We start from the raw sequence: 17,956 nt of genomic DNA, 5'->3' as shown, positions 1-17,956 counted from the left end.
GGTTCATGTAAACGACACAAGTTATCCACTTACCTGGCATTTAATCCCTGCTTGACTACAAGCACAAAGCTCAGGATCACAGTATATTCGGCAATCACAGCCACAATCTTCCCTGGATACACGAATTGCACGGAGCTCATGTTTCTCCTCTCCGTCGATCTTTTTAACCCCAGACGCCCGCAATAATGCCCTTCTCTTTTTGGTTGGCAACGGTTGTAAGAAGAAGTAGTCATCAACTTCTGTATTATCCAGATCAATGTCGTCATCAGAAATATCATCTAACGTGAGTGTATTGGCTTCCTCAGACTCTATTGTACCATTTTTTGTTAGCTGCAGATAAAAAGCAATGATTGACATACAAAGCCAAAACTTATCGACAATTCTATTTCAAATGCGGTTATAATATTCTTGAATAAATGATATTGCTTAGCAAAAGACTAATGTTTAAATTCGATAAAATTGCAGCGCCCAGGACCCAGGTTTGATCCCGACCCCGGGTCACTGTCCGTGTGGAGTTTGCACGTTCTCCCCATGTCTGCGTGGGTTAACCCCCACAACTGAAAGATGTGATGGGTAGGTGGATTGGCCACGCTAGAGGGTTCCTTAATTAGAAAAAAAGAATTGGGTACTCTCAATTTTTATTTTAAAAATCCTATAAAATTATTTTTAGTATAACCATAGACAAATCTCAAAGCAACAATTGTTCAGTGCAATATATTATGGAGAAAAGTGTTTTAATGGACCACAGCTTTAAGAGTGGAAAGGATATTGGCTAAAAAAAACCACAGAAATAATTTCTATGATCAGAGTAAACAATGAGGGATATTGTGGCTTCAGAGAGGGTACGATGCAGCTTCACTGGGATGAAAAGTTGACTCTTTTGGGGTAAAACAAGAGATTGTAGGGCAATATATAAAAATTATTAAATTAATTCTACGAAAGAATGGGCGAGAATAGATAGAAGCAAACGGTTTCACATACCAGACTGTCAAATTCAAAATTGAAATGCAACAGATTTAGAAGAGGGAAGGAGAAACTTCTTCACACAAAGGGAGATGTCAGGCTGTAGAATTCACTAATTCACAGATTTAGTGTTTGAGCCAGAAGTCCCTGCTAAGCGTATTTTCAGCAATGTGGGGGTGGGGGGTAATGTAAAATAGGGTGGGTCCCACCACCTCCCCACCCACCCCAAGCTCAACCCCCTCCCCCAATAATATTGCAGGTGGGCGGGCACTGAAATCAGCAGCCTGCCCAAGATTTTTACATAAATAAACAAGACTCAATTGATCTCATTAATAAGCCACTAGGCCCCAATAATATCCTGCCAATGCCATCAATTTTTAAAAAAATTTAGAGTACCCAATTATTTTTTTTCCAATTAAGGGGCAATTTAGCGTGGCCAATCCACTTAACCAGCACATCTTTTGGGTTGTCGATGTGAATGTGCAAACTCCACACGGACAGTAACCCAGGGCCGGGATTCAAACTCGGATCCTCAGCGCCGTAGTCCCAGTGCTAACCACTGCACCACCGTGCTGCCCCTGCCAATGCCATAATACGATTGGCGTGGGCAGGCCATTCAAAAAAAATGTTTCTTTAAGAAAGGCGGGAAGGAAGGGAAAGGTACCACCTTCGGAGGAAATGCCCTTTGCGTTTCCAGGGGGAGGGGGGGGCATAAAAATAATAACCCCCTTTGACTCTATAAAACACACTATGCCCACCCCTGCCCTCTCCGTCCAAGACTCTGGAACCATACCTGACTCCGGTATATATATATATAGGCCTGCTTCTTGTGCCTGCTAGCAGTTTCAATAGCGCCCTCTAGCAGCGCCTTGGCACTGCACTACTGGCAACCCTGCAGCTCCCGAAGGAGGGACTTTCTCCCCAGTGAAGGGTGGAGGTCCCATTAGCAGCCCATTTGGCCCACCCATAATGCATTATGGCTGCAGGGCAGGGCTGCCATCCGAGTCGGGCTTCATGCTAATTTTGCTTCAGGGTGGGATGGGGGGGGGGGGGGGGGGGTGGGGGGGGAGGGAGAGAGACACCTCATCTGTAAAATCTGAGATCAATATGTATTAACATAATATTGTACTTTGACTCAATTTTGGAAGTCAGCACGCTGTGGAATATTAACTTATTATCTCCAATAGCAAATACGCAAATTCTCAAAACATGTGCCAAACAAATTAAATATATTTCTTAAACTACCATCATAACAAGCAGCTGCCATTTCAACAGCAGAGCTTCCAAGCTATGGGCTACTTTGAATCCCAATAACTACAGTAAGAATGGGAAAAAAAATCATTGTTGCAGAAATCAAAATCGGCACAACAGAAAGCCTCAAGTCTCTGGGGTTTCACTACATGTTAAGTTTTAATTATTGTATTTATAATCCATGATGTCGTGTCTTCATTCAGTCTACTTTTTTCATAATTTCCTCCCAGGCAGACTCCTGCTACTTAATACCCAGAACTAGAACAAATGGCTTCTGACACTTGTCATATTAGTTTGAAGAGCAGGTAGAGAAAATTCACACAAGTGCATGGTCTCTACAATCGCTTTTCTTTGGACCTAATATTTTTGGACATTTGACAGTAAGAAAAACATAAAATTATACTATACTACAGTTGCATTGGAGCAGATCCAAGAAGCAATACTGATAAAAAAAATTGCAGTCAGATCAATGCAAATTCATTTTAATTTCAATAGAACTGTGATTACTCAATGGTCTGTGCAAAACTGACTGAACAGTTAGGACCCTACTGTGAGCACAATGTGGTGTTTTCAATTCAATGAATTGATGTGGCAGATATTTTATACAAATTGACCAAATTAGTTGTTTGCTAAACTAATTCCAATGCTTACCATTAAGAGTAAAGGACATTAGTCAACCAGTTGAGTTTTTATGATAATCAAGCAGCTTTTGTGACTATTGTATTTTCCTGGTGATGGTGCACTAATTTACAAAGTTTGCCAAACTCAGTTTCACAAGCATGATTGTGTCAAAACTCATCATATTGTCAGTTGAATGTAATCTGTTTACTCTGGCTTTTCTGCTTCTAAAAATATCGCTTACAAAGACAATTAACTTAACACTAAGACACTCTGGCACTTTTAACTTTACAAATTGCTGTTGAAAATTTCATGAGTTAACAGTTTGATGGCATTCTGACTGGATGCATCGCTGTAGGTTTAATTTGGTGAAACCTAAGCAAGTGACATTTAAAGACATTTAAATTCATGGATCCCCAGTGAGAGCAACGACAGCTCCATGGGATTTACACTCGCCAATATCCAAAGACCTCAATTCATTCAGAAATCCAGGGGTCAGCTAATTTCAATAGTACTTCTGGAGAAAGAGTTTGGAGTTTTATCCATAAGAGGTAGCATACCACGGGCTGATTAAACAGTTGCACAAGCTCTTGGACGAGACTTGCAGCACAAGGGAAAAACAAAGCATGTAACTTTTTTCAGAGACTGTTGCGGAAGCTCCACAACTTCACATTAGAGAACAGAGAGATGCTATATTTTTGGAGATTAAGAAAGAAGCAATCACATGCAGCAATATGACGCATTTGCAATGAAATGGCTGGGAATGTGACCTCCATAAGCCTCAAGGCCCTCATGCATTGATGTAACTAGTTTATTGACCTTATTGGGTCAGTGGAATATTTTCAGGTGAATAACAGGTCATATAACTGAATCCCTGCATATTATAAATCTTCACGAAAGTAGTAAGACTCACCATTGCAAATTAGATGCACATTTGGGAGGGAAAATCAATCTTTACAGTTCACATGTTTTGCATAATGCATGAATTCAGAATTTGGGGCCACAGATTCATGTTTAATATAAAAGATTTAGAACAAACAACAGAAGTAGCTTCTTCACGTAGTGAGTTGTGAGGCTATGGAATTAACTTCCACAGTTAGTGCTTGAGACAGAAACCATGGTGGGAACTTTCTCCGATCTTCTCCCATTTCCTCACCATATAGTCTGAAAGAAAGTCTATTTGCATCTTCCAGCTCATTAGAATTTACACCATGGTATTTTCAATGGAACATGGCATACATCAGCCTTCTCAAAAATACCCACCATGCATATTTGCAATTGCTGACTTGGATCCTTCCCCAACCCAGGAATTTCAGGGCTTACTGGATTAGCTTTACTAATCAGAATCAAAATTTAAATTTATCAAGACACCGCTCTGGTCAAACTTGCTAATAAGTCCCTGGAATTTTAAAAATATTACCTCCACATACTGTGGTCAGAATTAAGGCTGTACTCACCATGTCAGCTATAAAGGTTTCCAAGTATGGATAATGGAATGTAGAGTCATTTTACCTTCAATTTCAGTGAATTGAGCTTTTCCTCCTTCAGGTGCTCTTTCAGCATCTCTCCATGGAGTCTCTCTTGCTCCAAGGCAAATTCCCCAAGTGTGTACTGTTGTACACATTTGTGCCGATTGGACATACCCAGTGTGCTGCCACCCTGGCTGGGGACACTAGTGAAGCCCTGTCTCCGTGTGAAGTAATAGACAGTCACATAGTCAAAGCGAACATTCTTTGTCCTCATCCGCTTCTCCCTTTTCAGGATTGATGATGCTGTGGGTATAAAAAGATAAACTAACTCGGATACTGTTCAGTGCTAAGTGTGCTTCTAAAAAAAATACCATTGTGACCATTGAACAGGAAAAATGAATATTTGGTGCAGGCCTGACATAAATGATTGAGTCTTGTTGCTAAGCTTTATCATTATTTTTTTAAACTTTGCAATAGATATCTAAGCGATGTTTATAAAAAGATAAATTTTTTATTAAGTTACTGTACATTCTTAATTCCCTTATTTTAATGGATAAATACACCTCCCAGTATGTACTCGAAAGATCAGCACAGCCCTAATCTGGTTTATGCTGAGTTTGATGGCCTCAGTCAGGATTGTAATATGAGATATGATTGACTATGTCCTCTGTCCATGGAGAGGCTATCTCGCTGGGGAACCCTTCCTGATTGTTAGTTAGGAATCCATGCTGTAAAGTATTCTTTTCTAGGCTTTATGTAAGGGCAGAATCAGGGAGCACAACTAATATGTTCTGTCCATATGATATGCTTGTATGCAACCTGCTAATAACACTCATCACCATGGTTTCTGAAATATCATTGCTTCCGTCAGACGTCAAAGATAGCCTGCATTCATGAACAATACCAAGATATGAATCAGGAAGTAAAAACATTGAAAATAAGGATATTTACAGGGTAAAGGCTGAATTGCCCTGTGGGGGTGGGTCTGAATTGCGCTGCGGGAGTGGGCTGCATTGCTTTGCGTGGGTGGGGGTTTGCCGCCAGACCTCGCTATCGGGCCACCCGCTCAAAATGCCGGCCTGATTGTGGGATTCCCTTGGTCACTCCTTGCAATGCAAAAATTTGTATGGCTAAGGACTTGGAATTGCTTCATGATTTGTGTTCCCAACATGAGCGCAAATCAGGTGCAATTCAGCTCCAGCGAGAGAACATAGGGTGGGATTCTCTGATCCTAAGTGTTGACGCCGTCGTACACGCCGTCGCGTTTCTCGACGGCGGTCAACATGCCCTCATGAGCAGCGATTCTGACCCCTACAGGGGGCCAGCACGGCACTGGAGCAACCCACGACGCTCCAGCTGCCGATCACGGCGTCAGATGGGCACCGCGGGTCTGCACATGCGCAGTGGGACCTGCGCCAATGCGCGCATGCGCAGTGGCTCCTTTCTCCGCGCCGGCCCCGACGCAGCATGGCGTAGGGCTACAGGGGCTGGCGCAGAACAAAAGAGGCCCACAGCCCGAGAGGCCGGCTCACCGATCGGTAGGCCCCGATCACGGGCCAGGCCACAGTGGACCCCCCTCCCACCAGGCCGACCCCGGATGCATGCACGCCGAGGTCCCCTTGGGTAAAACCACACGCGGACGGTGCCGGCGGGACTCGGATTTTTTGCGCGGCCGCTTGGCGGCCCATCCCAGCCCGGGGGGGTGCGTAGAGCGGCTCCTGGTCGGCGGCAATGGCGCCGATTCTCCGCTCTCTGGAGAGTCGGCTGACCGGCGTTGGGGCGGCGTCGCGCGATTCGCATCCGTCCCAGCGATTCTCCGGCCCAGCCTGGGTTGAGAGAATCCCGCCCATAGTCCCCCAAACAATGGCGACTCCTGCACATGATTACTAACCAAATATTAGGGATTGTGCATTCGTATATGTCTGAAGGGCAGATCCACAACTGGTGCAGAAATGAGCATTGAATTTGTATCAGTAAGGCGCTATAACTTTCCTGTGCATAAAATTCTGTGTGCTTCTATTTATAATGAGCTGATATGCTTGTATCCATTTCTAGTGTGAGCCTCATTAGGGCTTCAGGTTTTCTGTGAAAATGTTCAAACCAACCCCTCGTACCATTCAGTGGCACTTGTGTGTCAGATTTTCTCTTTTATGCCTGGCATACCTTTCATGGAATACCAGCGATGGAAGTTCCATGGACGCAGAAGTTCTTAAACAGTTTTTGTTTTGTAATGTTTACAGTAGCTCTTGTGAGCAATGCTTTTGTGGAACATTTTTTCCTGTATTTTTGTTGAAACATGTTTACTCAAGCCAGAAGAGCCTGACTCGAACTGTTCCTATCTTTACAGATGCTGTCAGATCTGTTGAGTTTCTCCAACACTTTGTTTTTATTTCCTTTTTGAAGTGCCTTACAAAGAGTAATTCACGGGTTTCAGAATGTAAGGAAGCATGGCAGGGAGATTGGCAGGCCCCCATCATTCTGGAGGTATTAGCACACCTAATTACTAGTAAATTATAGAACAATGGCTGTGCAATGTGTAGGATTAGGCCCCATGTTATATGATAGCTTGTAAATGGAGTTGTATAACAATAGAGAATCTGTAAGATTTCATTTTGGGGAAAGAGCTAACAAGCAATGTTTTCTTGGAAACTAGAAAGCAGCTAAAAACATGTCAATAAAGTTTGTGTTGTGATTTCTCTTGCACTGAAGCCACCTTGATATGTAGTCATGATGCCTTTGTGGTTCTATAAAGGCACAATCAGTAATAGAGCAGCACAGTAAATATGTTTTTTACATTCAGCAATTAGTTTAACTGAATAAAGTCTGCAAGTTTTTTTCTCACTGACATATCTGTTAAATCTCATTTGCCATTACGTATGAAATATTCTGAGCCCTGCCCCACTTTTTGTGACTTTGCACTGAGCATGGACAGAAAACATTTAGACAGTACTGTCATGCGAGAATGCCTTTAAGAACTGGATGTTTAAGCAATGTACCTTCAAGAAAACAGTGATGTCATAGAGTGGGTGGAGCTCAGCTCAGGTCAGCCATTTTGCAGGTTTTTAGTTTCAGTTTAAAAGCAGTGTCTGTGTGTTTCCAGAGAGCTGCAGGTTTTGCAGTTTGGTTTTGCTGAGAGCATCTAAAAAGTGCCTGGCTGGTTTTGCTGAGAGCAGTTTAAAAGTAGAAAGTCAGTTTGTGACAGTCTCTGCCTTTCTACAGAAAATATATATATATCCTTTAACCTGATGTGATATGTTTAAAGGTGTGAAGTCTCTTGAAAGTTTGAAGGAACATTTTAAGGAATTATTTACTGTTGCAATATTTTCTGAGTTATCTTTGAAGTAAGGGGTGTTAAGAGATCCAATGTTTATTTAAGATGTTAAGTTGAGTTCATGGAATAAACAGTGTTTTGTGTTTAAAAACCCACGTGTCCATAACTGTAATCCCACACCTAGGGAAAAAGCCGTGTGCTCGGAAAAGCAACAAATCCATTAAAGGGAGAGGTTGGTTGAACTCCATGATACATTTTGGGGTTCTGAAAACGCCTCGCCCATAACAGTACACTATGGACATGATTCAGCAGACAAATGTTAAAGTCCTCTTTTGGACAGGGTGTTTCTTGGCTAAAGAGCTGTTCGCAGATTGGGGGCACCAGTCCCGATCTCTTCCCCCCCCCACCCCCACAACCCGCCCTCCCCACTTCTACCTTCCCCCTCACCCCCCCGAACCTTATCAAGGTGATGTGCGATCAGCCCAGCGCGGAGCCCGATTTGGGGCTCTCATGCGCGAATCACCTTTGCTCCCAGGTCTGTGCCGGGCACAATGGGGTCGCTGAATTGTGCCTATGTTTTTCTCATAAACATTTGTATGTGACCTGTGCCAGTGGCATGTATCCCATGAAAATTTGTCTTCTATGTCACGGAGTCACAATTGTACCAACAAAGATTGGTAAAATAAAAAAATGCAAAATAAAAATCAAAACAAATAGAATAATCTCCTGCTCTTCTTCCATTTTTAATTCAAGTGGGTTGTAGGAACTGCGTTCTGTGGCAATGTGAATACGGCGACAGGGGCAACAGATGCACCATCCCGTCTGTCGACTGACCTGACTCAAGATTGGGTGGGTGGTATCGAGTGATGAACTAATTGGGTTAAGGAAGCATGGAGCTAATTTTAACCTTTGGCAATTTTGTAAATGAGATGATGCTGAATTGGCCACCTGTTTATACACTGGTGCCAATTTTTGTTCTACAATGGAAGCTTATACATAACCTAGGTTATGGTGCAGCACAATGTAGTATATATTCTTTGATATAAAACAGCTGGTGCAAACCTTCATTCCCAATCAGTGATATATAACCCTCACAGAACACAACTTTTACAACCAATCTTTCTGCCTGTTTATATTCAAAGAAATTTTAACATACTGCATATTGACCAGACCTGCGGTCCAAGTGCAACTCTTTGTATCCATAAGCTGAAGTTCTTTAAGCGCAAATCCAATTTAGAATAATTTAATTATTTTTAAAAATCAATATGGGAAAAATGGTGGGGTTCATGGAATTTACAATGCAGAAGGAGGCCATTCGGCCCATCGAGTCTGCACCGACCCTTGGAAACAGCACCCTACTTTTTTTTTGTGATTGAGCACAACTTTATTAAGGTGTTTACAGGTAAGGGAGCCAAACCAGAATAAAGCTTCTCCACACCCACGTGCTTCCTCAGCTCATTGTGGGCTATGTTTTTTTTAAATAAAATCTTTTTATTGGCATTTCCCATATTTATAAGCAGTTGTATATATACACATCACATTTTTCTCGCCTGTGCTAATTTCCTTTATTATACAGAGGTTTAGTTTGTCCTTTGTTTAACGTGCCTTTCATTGCCCTCTGGATCGGTCAATGGTTCCTCCCCCTTCCCCGTTCCTCCCCGTCCCCCCCCCCTTCCCCGCCCCCCCTTCCCCGTTCCCCCCTTCCCTGTTCCACCCTTCCCCGTTCCCCGTTTCCCCCTTCCCCGCCCCCCCGTTCCCCGCCCCCCCGTTCCCCGTCCCCCCCCTTCCCCGTCCCCCCTTCCCCGTTCCCCCCTTCCCCGTCCCCCCCTTCCCCGTTCCCCCCTTCCCCATTCCCCCCCTTCCCCATTCCCCCCTTCCCTGTTCCCCCCGTTCTCCCCCTTCCCCGTTCCCCCCTTCCCCGCCTTCCCCGTTCCCCCCCGTTCCCCGTTCCCCCCCTTCCCCGCCTTCCCCGTTCCCTCCCTTCCCCGCCCCTCCCCCCTCCCCGCCCGGGTTGCGCAGTCTTTTGGTAACTCATCCATCTTAGTGTTTTTTTTTTTTTTTTAAAAAAAATCTTATTAGGTTACTCCTCATTGCTGGTCTCGAACAGGTTTTGGAACAGACCGACAAACTGCTCCCAAGTATCCAGGAAGCCTTCCTCTGACCCTCAGGAGGCATACTTAATCTTTTCCAGGTGGAGAAATTCCGAGAGGGCCAGTCTGCAGCTGTGGGTGGTGCTGCCGATCGCCAGCCGAGCAGGATTCTCCGGCGTGCGATTAGGGAAGCGAAAGCAAGGGCGCCAGCCCCCTTCCCCATGTGTATCTCTGGCTGCTCCGATACCCCGAAGATTGCCACTATTAGGCATGGCTTCACCCTCACCCCCACAACCTTGGACATTGCCTTGGAGAAGGCTGTCCAGAACCCAGCAAGTTTGGGACAAGACCAAAACATGTGGGTGTGGTTGGCCGGGCCCCTCTGGCACGGTTCACATTTGTCCTCCATCTCCGGGAAGAACCTGCTCATTCGGGTTCTGGTCAGGTGCGCTCTGTGACCACTTTGAGCTGCATTAGGCTTAGCCTCATGCAGGAGGTGGTGCAGCTCACCCTGCTCAGTGCTTCGCTCCAGAGTCCCCATCCTATCTCTGCGCCCAGTTCGTCCTCCCATTTTTGTCTGATCTCGTCCAGTGGAGTCCGGGCTCTGTCCAGTAGCTGTCCGTATATTTTCCCACATAGGCACAAGCAATGGGAAGGGGGACTATCAGGTCCTCTGGTAGTGTGGTTTCTGGGGCCCCAGGGTATCCCACTGTCTCTTTGCGGAGGAAGTGTTTTATTTGGAGATGTCTCATTTCCTGTCCTTTTGCTAGCCTCCACTTCTTCGTCAGTTTGTCTAGTGTCGCCAGTCTGTGCCCTACGTAGAAGTCCCCGACTGTCAATGTGCCCCTGTCCCGCCGCCATCTTTTGAAGGTGGTATCTTGCAAGGCTGGGGGGAATCTGTGATTGCCGCAGATGGAGGCCATTTCTGTTCTCCCTAAGTGTTGTCTGAGCTGGGCCCACGTTCTCAGCGTGGCCGCTACCACTGGGCTCGTTTTGTAACTTGTTGAGGAGGATGGGAGTGCTGCTGTAGCCAGGGCCCGGAGGGTCGTTCCTTTACAGGATGCCTCCTCCATTTGTACCCAATCTGTGTCAGGTTCTTGTACCCATCCCCTCACTCTTTCTGCCGTTGCTGCCCAGTGGTAGTATTGTTAGTTTGGTAAGGCCAAGCCCCCTTTGATTTTCCTTCTTTGCAGTGTCTGTTTTGGGATTCTTGGGTTCTTACTCCCCCCACACAAAGGCCATGATTAGACTGTCTACGTTTAGGAAAAAGGCCTTGGGGATGAAGATCGGAATGGATCTAAACAGGAAGAGGAACCTTGGCAGTACGTTCATCTTGATCGTCTGCACTCTCCCCGCCAGGGAGAGTGGGAGTGAGCCCCACCTTTGAAGGTCTCTTCTTACTTCCTCCACCAGGCTGGTCAGGTTCCACTTGTGGATCTGTGTCCAGTCTCTGGCTATCTGGATCCCCAAGTAGCGGAATCTGTTCTGGGATGTTTTGAACGGGAGCCCCTCCAGCTCTCTCCCTCCCCCGTTTGGGTTCATTGGAAATGCCTCGCTTTTGCCCAGGTTAAGTTTGCAGCCCGAGAAGGTTCCAAACTATTTCAGCATTTGCAGTATTGCCTTCAGTCCCTCCTGTGGCTTCGAGACATAGAGGAACAGGCCATCTGCATAGAGTGAGACTCTGTGCTCTCTGTCTCCTCTCCGGATTCCCTTCCAGCTTTTCGCATCCCGCAGGGCTATCGCCAGGGGTTCGATGGCGAGCACGAACTAGAGTGGGGACAGGGGGCAGCCCTGTCTTGTTCCTCTCTGCAGCTGGAAGTATTCAGAGCTGGTGGTGTTAGTTCGGACGCTCGCTTTGGGAGCGTTATACAGGAGCCTCACCCAGGCGGTGAACCCAGCTCCTAGCCAAACCGTTCCAGTACCTCGAGGAGGTAGTTCCATTCGACTCTGTCGAAGGCTTTTTCTGCGTCCAGGGAGACGATCGCCTCTGGTGTTCTCTCCCCAGACGGGGTCATTATTACGTTCAGCAGCCGCCTGATGTTCGCTGTGAGCTGCCTACCCTTAACAAAGCCCGTTTGGGCCTCTGCGACCACCTCTGGTACACAGCCCTCCAGCCTTTTGACCAGGGCCTTTGCAAGTATTTTCGCATCCACGTTCAGCAGTGAAATGGGTCTGTGTGATCCGCATTCCGTCAGGTCTTTATCTTTTTTGGCTATCAGTGAAATTGTGGCCTGCGCTAGCATTGGGGGGCAGGGTGCCCCTTGCCAGTGAGTCCGCGAACATGTCCCTTAGGTGTGGGGCCAGGACTGGTGCAAATTTTTTGTAGAAGTCCGCCGGGGACCCATCGGGTCCCAGTGCCTTCCCCGCCTGCATGGAGCTGATGCTGTCCATGATTTCTCCCAGGCCTATTGGTGCTTCCAGCTCCGCCTGTCTGTCTTCCCCCACAACTGGTAGTTCCAGTCCGTCTAGGAACAGTTTCATCCCCTTGTCCCCGTTGGGGGGCACGGAGGTGTACAGTCCCCGGTAGAAGGTCTCAAATGCCCGATTGACCTCCTTTGGTTCTGTTACCAGTCTGCCTCTGCTATCCTTTACCTGCGCTATTTCCCTTGTGGCTGCCTGCTTTCTCAGCTGGTGAGCCAATAGGTGGCCAGCCTTGTCTCCGTGTTCGTAGAAGGTCCCCCGTGTCTGGTGGAGTTGGTGCATTGCTTTCCTAGTGGATAGCAGGTTAAAGTCCATTTGCAGCTTTTTCCTCTCTGCCAGCAGCCCTACGGTCAGGGCCTCGGAGTATTTTCTGTTGACTTCCAGGATGGAGTCCACCAGTTGTTGCCTGGCCACCCTCTCTTCCCTATCTCTGCTTGCCTTGTAGGCTATGATCTCTCCTCTAATCACGGCCTTCAGTGCCTCCCACAATTTGAAGGGTGAGACCTCCCCGTTTTGGTTGTTACTCACGTAGTCGCCTATGGCCCGCGATGTTTTCTGACAGAAGGCCTTGTCGGCCAGGAGGTCAGTGTCCAGCCTCCATGTGGGGCGCTGGGCACGGCCTGTCTCCAACCTCACATCCATATAGTGTGGAGCGTGGTCAGAGATAACGATCGTGGGGTACTCCGTTCCCGTGACCCCTGGAAGCACCAATTTCCCCACTGCAAAGAAGATGATATGGGTGTATAACTTGTGTACTTGTGAGAAGTATGAAAATTCCTTCTCTCCCGGGTGCAGGAACCTCCATGGGTCCACCGCCCCCATCTGCACCATAAATGCTCCTAGTTCCCTAGGCATGCCAGTCTTTTTCCCTGCTCTGGGGTTTGATCGGTTGGTTAGTGGGTTCTGTACACAGTTGAAGTCGCCCCCCATGATCAGTCGGTGTGTGTCAAGGTCGCGGATTTCTGCCGTGGTCTTCTTCATGAATTCTGTGTCGTCCTAATTGGGAGCGTACACATTTACCAGACCGGTGCCCCTTCCAGGACACCGCTGACCATGACGTACCGTCCCCCTGGGTCCGTAACTGTCTTGGTTTCCAGAAACCTCGTCCTCTTACTAATTAATATTGCTACTCCCCTAGCCCTCGTTCCGTAGCATGAGTGGTCTGTCTGTCCCACCCAGCCCTTCCTTACCAGCAGTCGGTCCTTCTCCCTCAGGTACGTCTCTTGTAGGTAGATTATGTCTGCTTTCAGGCTTCTTAGGTGGGTGAAGACTCTGGATCTTTTGACTGGGCCGTTGAGTCCCCTTACGTTACAGGTAACAATCCTGGTGGGGTTTTTTGACCCCCCCCCCGGTCCTGCGGGGTCACCCATACTTACCTGGTGGACATACCCCTGCCCTCCGGGGTTTCCCTTCGTTAGGGGACCGCACAAAATGGCCGCGGTCACCGCTCTCATAATGAGGTCGGGCCCCGGGGTTTCCTTTTGTCCAGGGGGCACCCACCATGGCCGCCAGCTGTGTGTGCGCCACGTGGCTGCGCCCCTGCACTCCCAGGGTCTCCTTTCGTCCTGAAGCCCCCCCGAGTGGCTGTTTGTGGCACCATCTTGGTTCCTCGCCCTGCTCCATGCCTGCCGAGGCCTGTGTTCGTGCTGCTTATCTACCTCACCCTTCCCTTTGCTTCTCTTTTGTTCTGCGCTCTCCCCCCAACTCCTCTCCCCCCCCTTAGTCCCTGTTCCTCTGTCCCTCCCTGTGTTCTTACTCCCCTTCTGCCATGTCCCCCACCTCTCTTCGAGCCAGGCGCTCCCTCTCCCCTGAGAAGCACGCCACGCCCCTCCTTTCTTCCTGCCCTCCGTGTTAGCCCTCCTCGCTAGCACGGTGGCCCCCCTCCCAGCACTTGCCCTGCTCTGGTCCTGTTTTACGTTCCTTTTGCTAGCCCTCGTCTCGCCCTCCTGTCCGCCTTTTTCACCCTCATTCACCTTGCTTCGCTCCCCCCATTGCATTGAGAGAAAAAACAGCTCCTTCCCCTCAAATGTTACCCAGAGTTTGGCCGGGAATAACATCCCAAATTTCACATTACTTTTGTAGAGTGCTGATTTGGCCCTGTTGAATTCAGCCCTTCTTTTGGCCAGGTCCTCCCCAATGTCCTGGTACACCCTTATGATCTTCCCTTCCCACGTGCTCGATTTCGTCTGCCGGGCCCACTTTAGGATTTTTTCCCTGTCTTGGAACCGGTGCAGCTTCACGATAATCGCTCTAGGCTGCTCCCCGGCTTTGGGCCTGGGTCGGAGCGACCTGTGCGCCCTGTCGATTTCTGGGGGGTTTGGAAACTTCTCCCTTCCCACTAGCTTGCCCAGCATTTGGGTGGCGTAGCCTGTTGGATCTCTGCTCTCCATCCCCTCTGGCAGACCCACTATTTTAACATTCTGCCGTCTGGACCTATTTTCCTGGTCCTCCACTTTTCCTCTTAGGCTCCCCTGGGTCGTTACCAGCCTTTTCACCTCGGTTTCCTGAGTTACCATCCTGTCGCTCTGGTCTGAGGCGTCCCTCTCCAACTCCTGAATCGTCTTCTCCTGCGCCTCCTCCTTTCCAGGCCATCGATGGTTCGCTGCATTTTGTCCGTTGTCTCCGACAGCATCTCCTTCATCATTGTGTGGAGCTCCGTCCTGAGTGCCTCCCTCATGGCGTTTATCTCTGTTTTTATCTCCTCCTTTATGGCGTTTATTTCCGTTTTCAGCACGCTTCTCTGTGATGAACAGTTACTGCCTTATCATCATGTAAGGTGATGTCCCCTTTAAGACCAGGCTTGGAACCCTGGGGACTCCGCCTCTGGCTCCGCCCATCTGGGAGCCATACATAAAGGCCTGCCTCATGGTCTGTATAGCAGTCAGCTCTCGTCCATATCTGTAGCACAGTTATTAGCCTAATAAAGCCTTCTGTACAGTTTAATCTCTAAGCATCATTATTGAGGGTACTTCAATTTATTAGGCTAAACTAGATTCAGGATGGACGCAGGCCTAAAACCAGAGAAGCTCAATCTGGAAGCACGAACGCCGGAGGCAAAGGAAATTTTTTAATACTGGCTGCGGTGCTTCGAGGCCTACCTGGACTCCGCAGAGACTCCCATCCTGGGGCCACGCAAGCTGCGTCTACTCCACGCCCGGGTGAGTCACAGAATCTCCGCCACGCTCGAAAAGGCGACGACTTATGAGGAAGCGATTGAGTTGCTCCGCAAGCGGTTTGTCAAACCCGTCAATGAGGTGCACGCCCGGCATCTGCTCTCTACCTGCCGGCAGCGCTCGGGGGAAATCGCTCGACGAGTTTGTTGAGAAACTCACCGCGCTGGCCAGCGACTGTGACCATCAGGATGTGACAGGGGAAGTCCATATGAACCTGCACATCAGAGATTCTTTCGTGTCCGGCATCCGCTCGACCTACATCCGGCAGCGGCTGCTCGAAAACGGGGCAAAAGACCTCCAGGAGACGCTAACGCTCGCCTCCTCGCTGGAGGTGGCCCGACATAACTTGGATACGTACCCCGCGGACTCTGCCAGCCCCCCCGGACTTCCTCAGACTCGCCCGTATTACAGGCCTGCGCCACGCGGCGACCCGCTCACCATGGGGGCACACCTTGCTACTTCTGCGGGCAGGGCCAGCACCCACGCCCACGCTGCCCAGCCCGCTCCGCGATCTGCAGCGACTGCGGGAAGAAAGGGCACTTTGCGAGGGTCTGCCTGGCCAGACCCAGGGGCCAGATAAACAAAGAACAGCCGGCCCGAAAATCAGGCTCTCAGGCCCGCAGGCCTCGCAATGCTGCTGCGCACCGACCCGACACGTCCTCTTCTGACGCGTCATCAGCCTCGTGCGAATCATGGGAGCGGCCATCTGGTCGGCGGCCATCTTCTCGACCCGACACGTGCGACCAACGGCAGCGGCCATTTTACGACTCCGATTACCCGCGACTGGGTGCGATCACCCTCGATCAAACTCGGCCAAAACACCTGCAGAACTCCATGATGCAGGTCCAGGTCAACGGGCACGACACTGCATGCCTCTTCGACTCCGGGAGCACGGAGAGCTTTATCCACCCTGAAACGGTAAGGCGCTGCTCCCTACGCACCCATCCCACATCCCAAACCATAGCCCTCGCATCTGGGTCCCACTCGGTACAAATCACGGGGTACTGTATTGCGGATCTCTCGATCCAGGGTGCCAAATACACCCGTTTCAAATTTTATATCCTCCCTCACCTCTGTGCCCCCCTGCTGCTCGGACTGGATTTCCAGTGCAGCCACCGAAGCCTGACACTGAAGTTCGGCGGACCCTTGCCCCCCCTCACGGTGTGCTGCCTTGCGACACTGAAAGTCGCACCCCCCTCGCTATTCGCTAACCTCACTCCCGACTGTAAGCCCGTCGCCACCAGGAGCCGGCGCTACAGTGCCCAAGATATGGCTTTTATCAAGTCAGAGGTCCAGCGTTTACTGGGAGAGGGGGTCATCGAGGCTAGCAACAGCCCTAGAGAGCGCAAGTGGTGGTAGTCCGGTCCGGGGAGAAGAAACGGATGGTCGTGGGTTATAGCCAGACCATAAACCAATTCACGCAGCTTGATGCGTACCCCCTTCCTCGCATCGCGGAAATGGTAAATCGGATCGCCCAATACCGAGTCTTTTCCACGGTCGACCTCAAATCTGCCTACCACCAGCTCCCCATCCGACCAAAAGACCGCCCCTATACTGCCTTCGAAACAGCCGGCCGGCTCTTCCACTTCCTCAGGGTCCCCTTTGGTGTCACAAATGGGGTCTCCGTCTTTCAAAGGGCGATGGACCAAATGGTGGACCAGTACGGTTTGCGGGCTACATACCCGTACTTGGACAATGTCACCATCTGCGGCCATGATCAGCAGGACCATGACGCTAACCTCAAAAAGTTCCTCCAGACCGCCCGAGCCCTTAACCTGACCTATAACGAGGGCAAATGCGTTTTCCACACCACCCGGCTGGCCATCCTCGGCTATGTCGTGGAAGACTGGGTCCTAGGTCCCGACCCCACCCGCATGCGCCCCCTTAAGGAACTCCCTCTCCCCCGCAGCCTCAAGGCCCTCAAACGGTGCTTGGGGCTTTTCTCCTATTACGCCCAGTGGGTCCCCAAGTATGCGGACAAAGCCCGCCCACTCCTAAAGACCACCACTTTTCCCCTCTCGGCTGAGTCTCAATTGGCCTTCAACCGCATCAAGGCCGACATCATCAAGGTCGCCATGCACGCGGTGGACGAAACCATCCCTTTCCAGGTAGAGAGCGATGCATCAGACATCGCCCTGGCTGCTACCCTCAATCAAGGAGGCAGACCAGTAGCGTTCTTCTCCCGAACCTTCACCGCCTCCGAGATTCGACACTCTGCAGTCGAAAAGGAGGCACATGCCATTGTGGAGGCTGTGCGGTGCTGGAGACACTACCTCGCCGGTAGGAGGTTTACCCTCGTCACCGACCAACGGTCGGTCGCCTCTATGTTCGATAACACGCAACGGGGCAAAATAAAAAACAATAAAATTTTGAGGTGGAGGATCGAACTCTCCACCTACTCGTACGATATCAAGTATCGTCCAGGGGAGCTCAACGAGCCCCCAGATGCCCTGTCCCGCGGCACATGCGCCAACGCGCAGGAGGACCGCCTACAAGCCATCCACAATGACCTCTGCCACCCGGGGGTTACCCGGCTCGTCCATTTCATCAAGTCCCGCAACCTACCTTACTCAACCAAGGAGGTCAAGGCCATGGTCAGGGCCTGCCAGGTCTGTGCGGAGTGCAAACCGCACTTCTATCGGCCAGACAAGGTTCGGCTCGTGAAGGCCTCGGGCCCCTTTGAGCGACTGAGTGTGGACT

General features: G+C 49.4%; 1 protein-coding gene across 2 annotated transcripts in view; it reads right to left on the bottom strand.

Moving 5' to 3' along the window:
• csrnp3 (cysteine-serine-rich nuclear protein 3) overlaps nt 1–17,956 on the bottom strand; it is a 411,396-nt gene that overhangs the window by 10,654 nt on the left and 382,786 nt on the right. For both annotated transcript variants that reach the window (XM_072473855.1, XM_072473863.1), the window contains 2 exons: nt 4,345–4,604; nt 34–330 (listed from right to left, as the gene is read on the bottom strand). In XM_072473855.1, the coding sequence (XP_072329956.1) occupies nt 34–330; nt 4,345–4,604 (557 nt within the window). The remainder of the gene's footprint in view (nt 1–33; nt 331–4,344; nt 4,605–17,956) is intronic.

This window comes from Scyliorhinus torazame, chromosome 2 (assembly GCF_047496885.1).
Source record: "Scyliorhinus torazame isolate Kashiwa2021f chromosome 2, sScyTor2.1, whole genome shotgun sequence".
NCBI lineage: Eukaryota > Metazoa > Chordata > Chondrichthyes > Carcharhiniformes > Scyliorhinidae > Scyliorhinus > Scyliorhinus torazame.
This window is presented reverse-complemented; position numbering and strand designations above follow the sequence as displayed.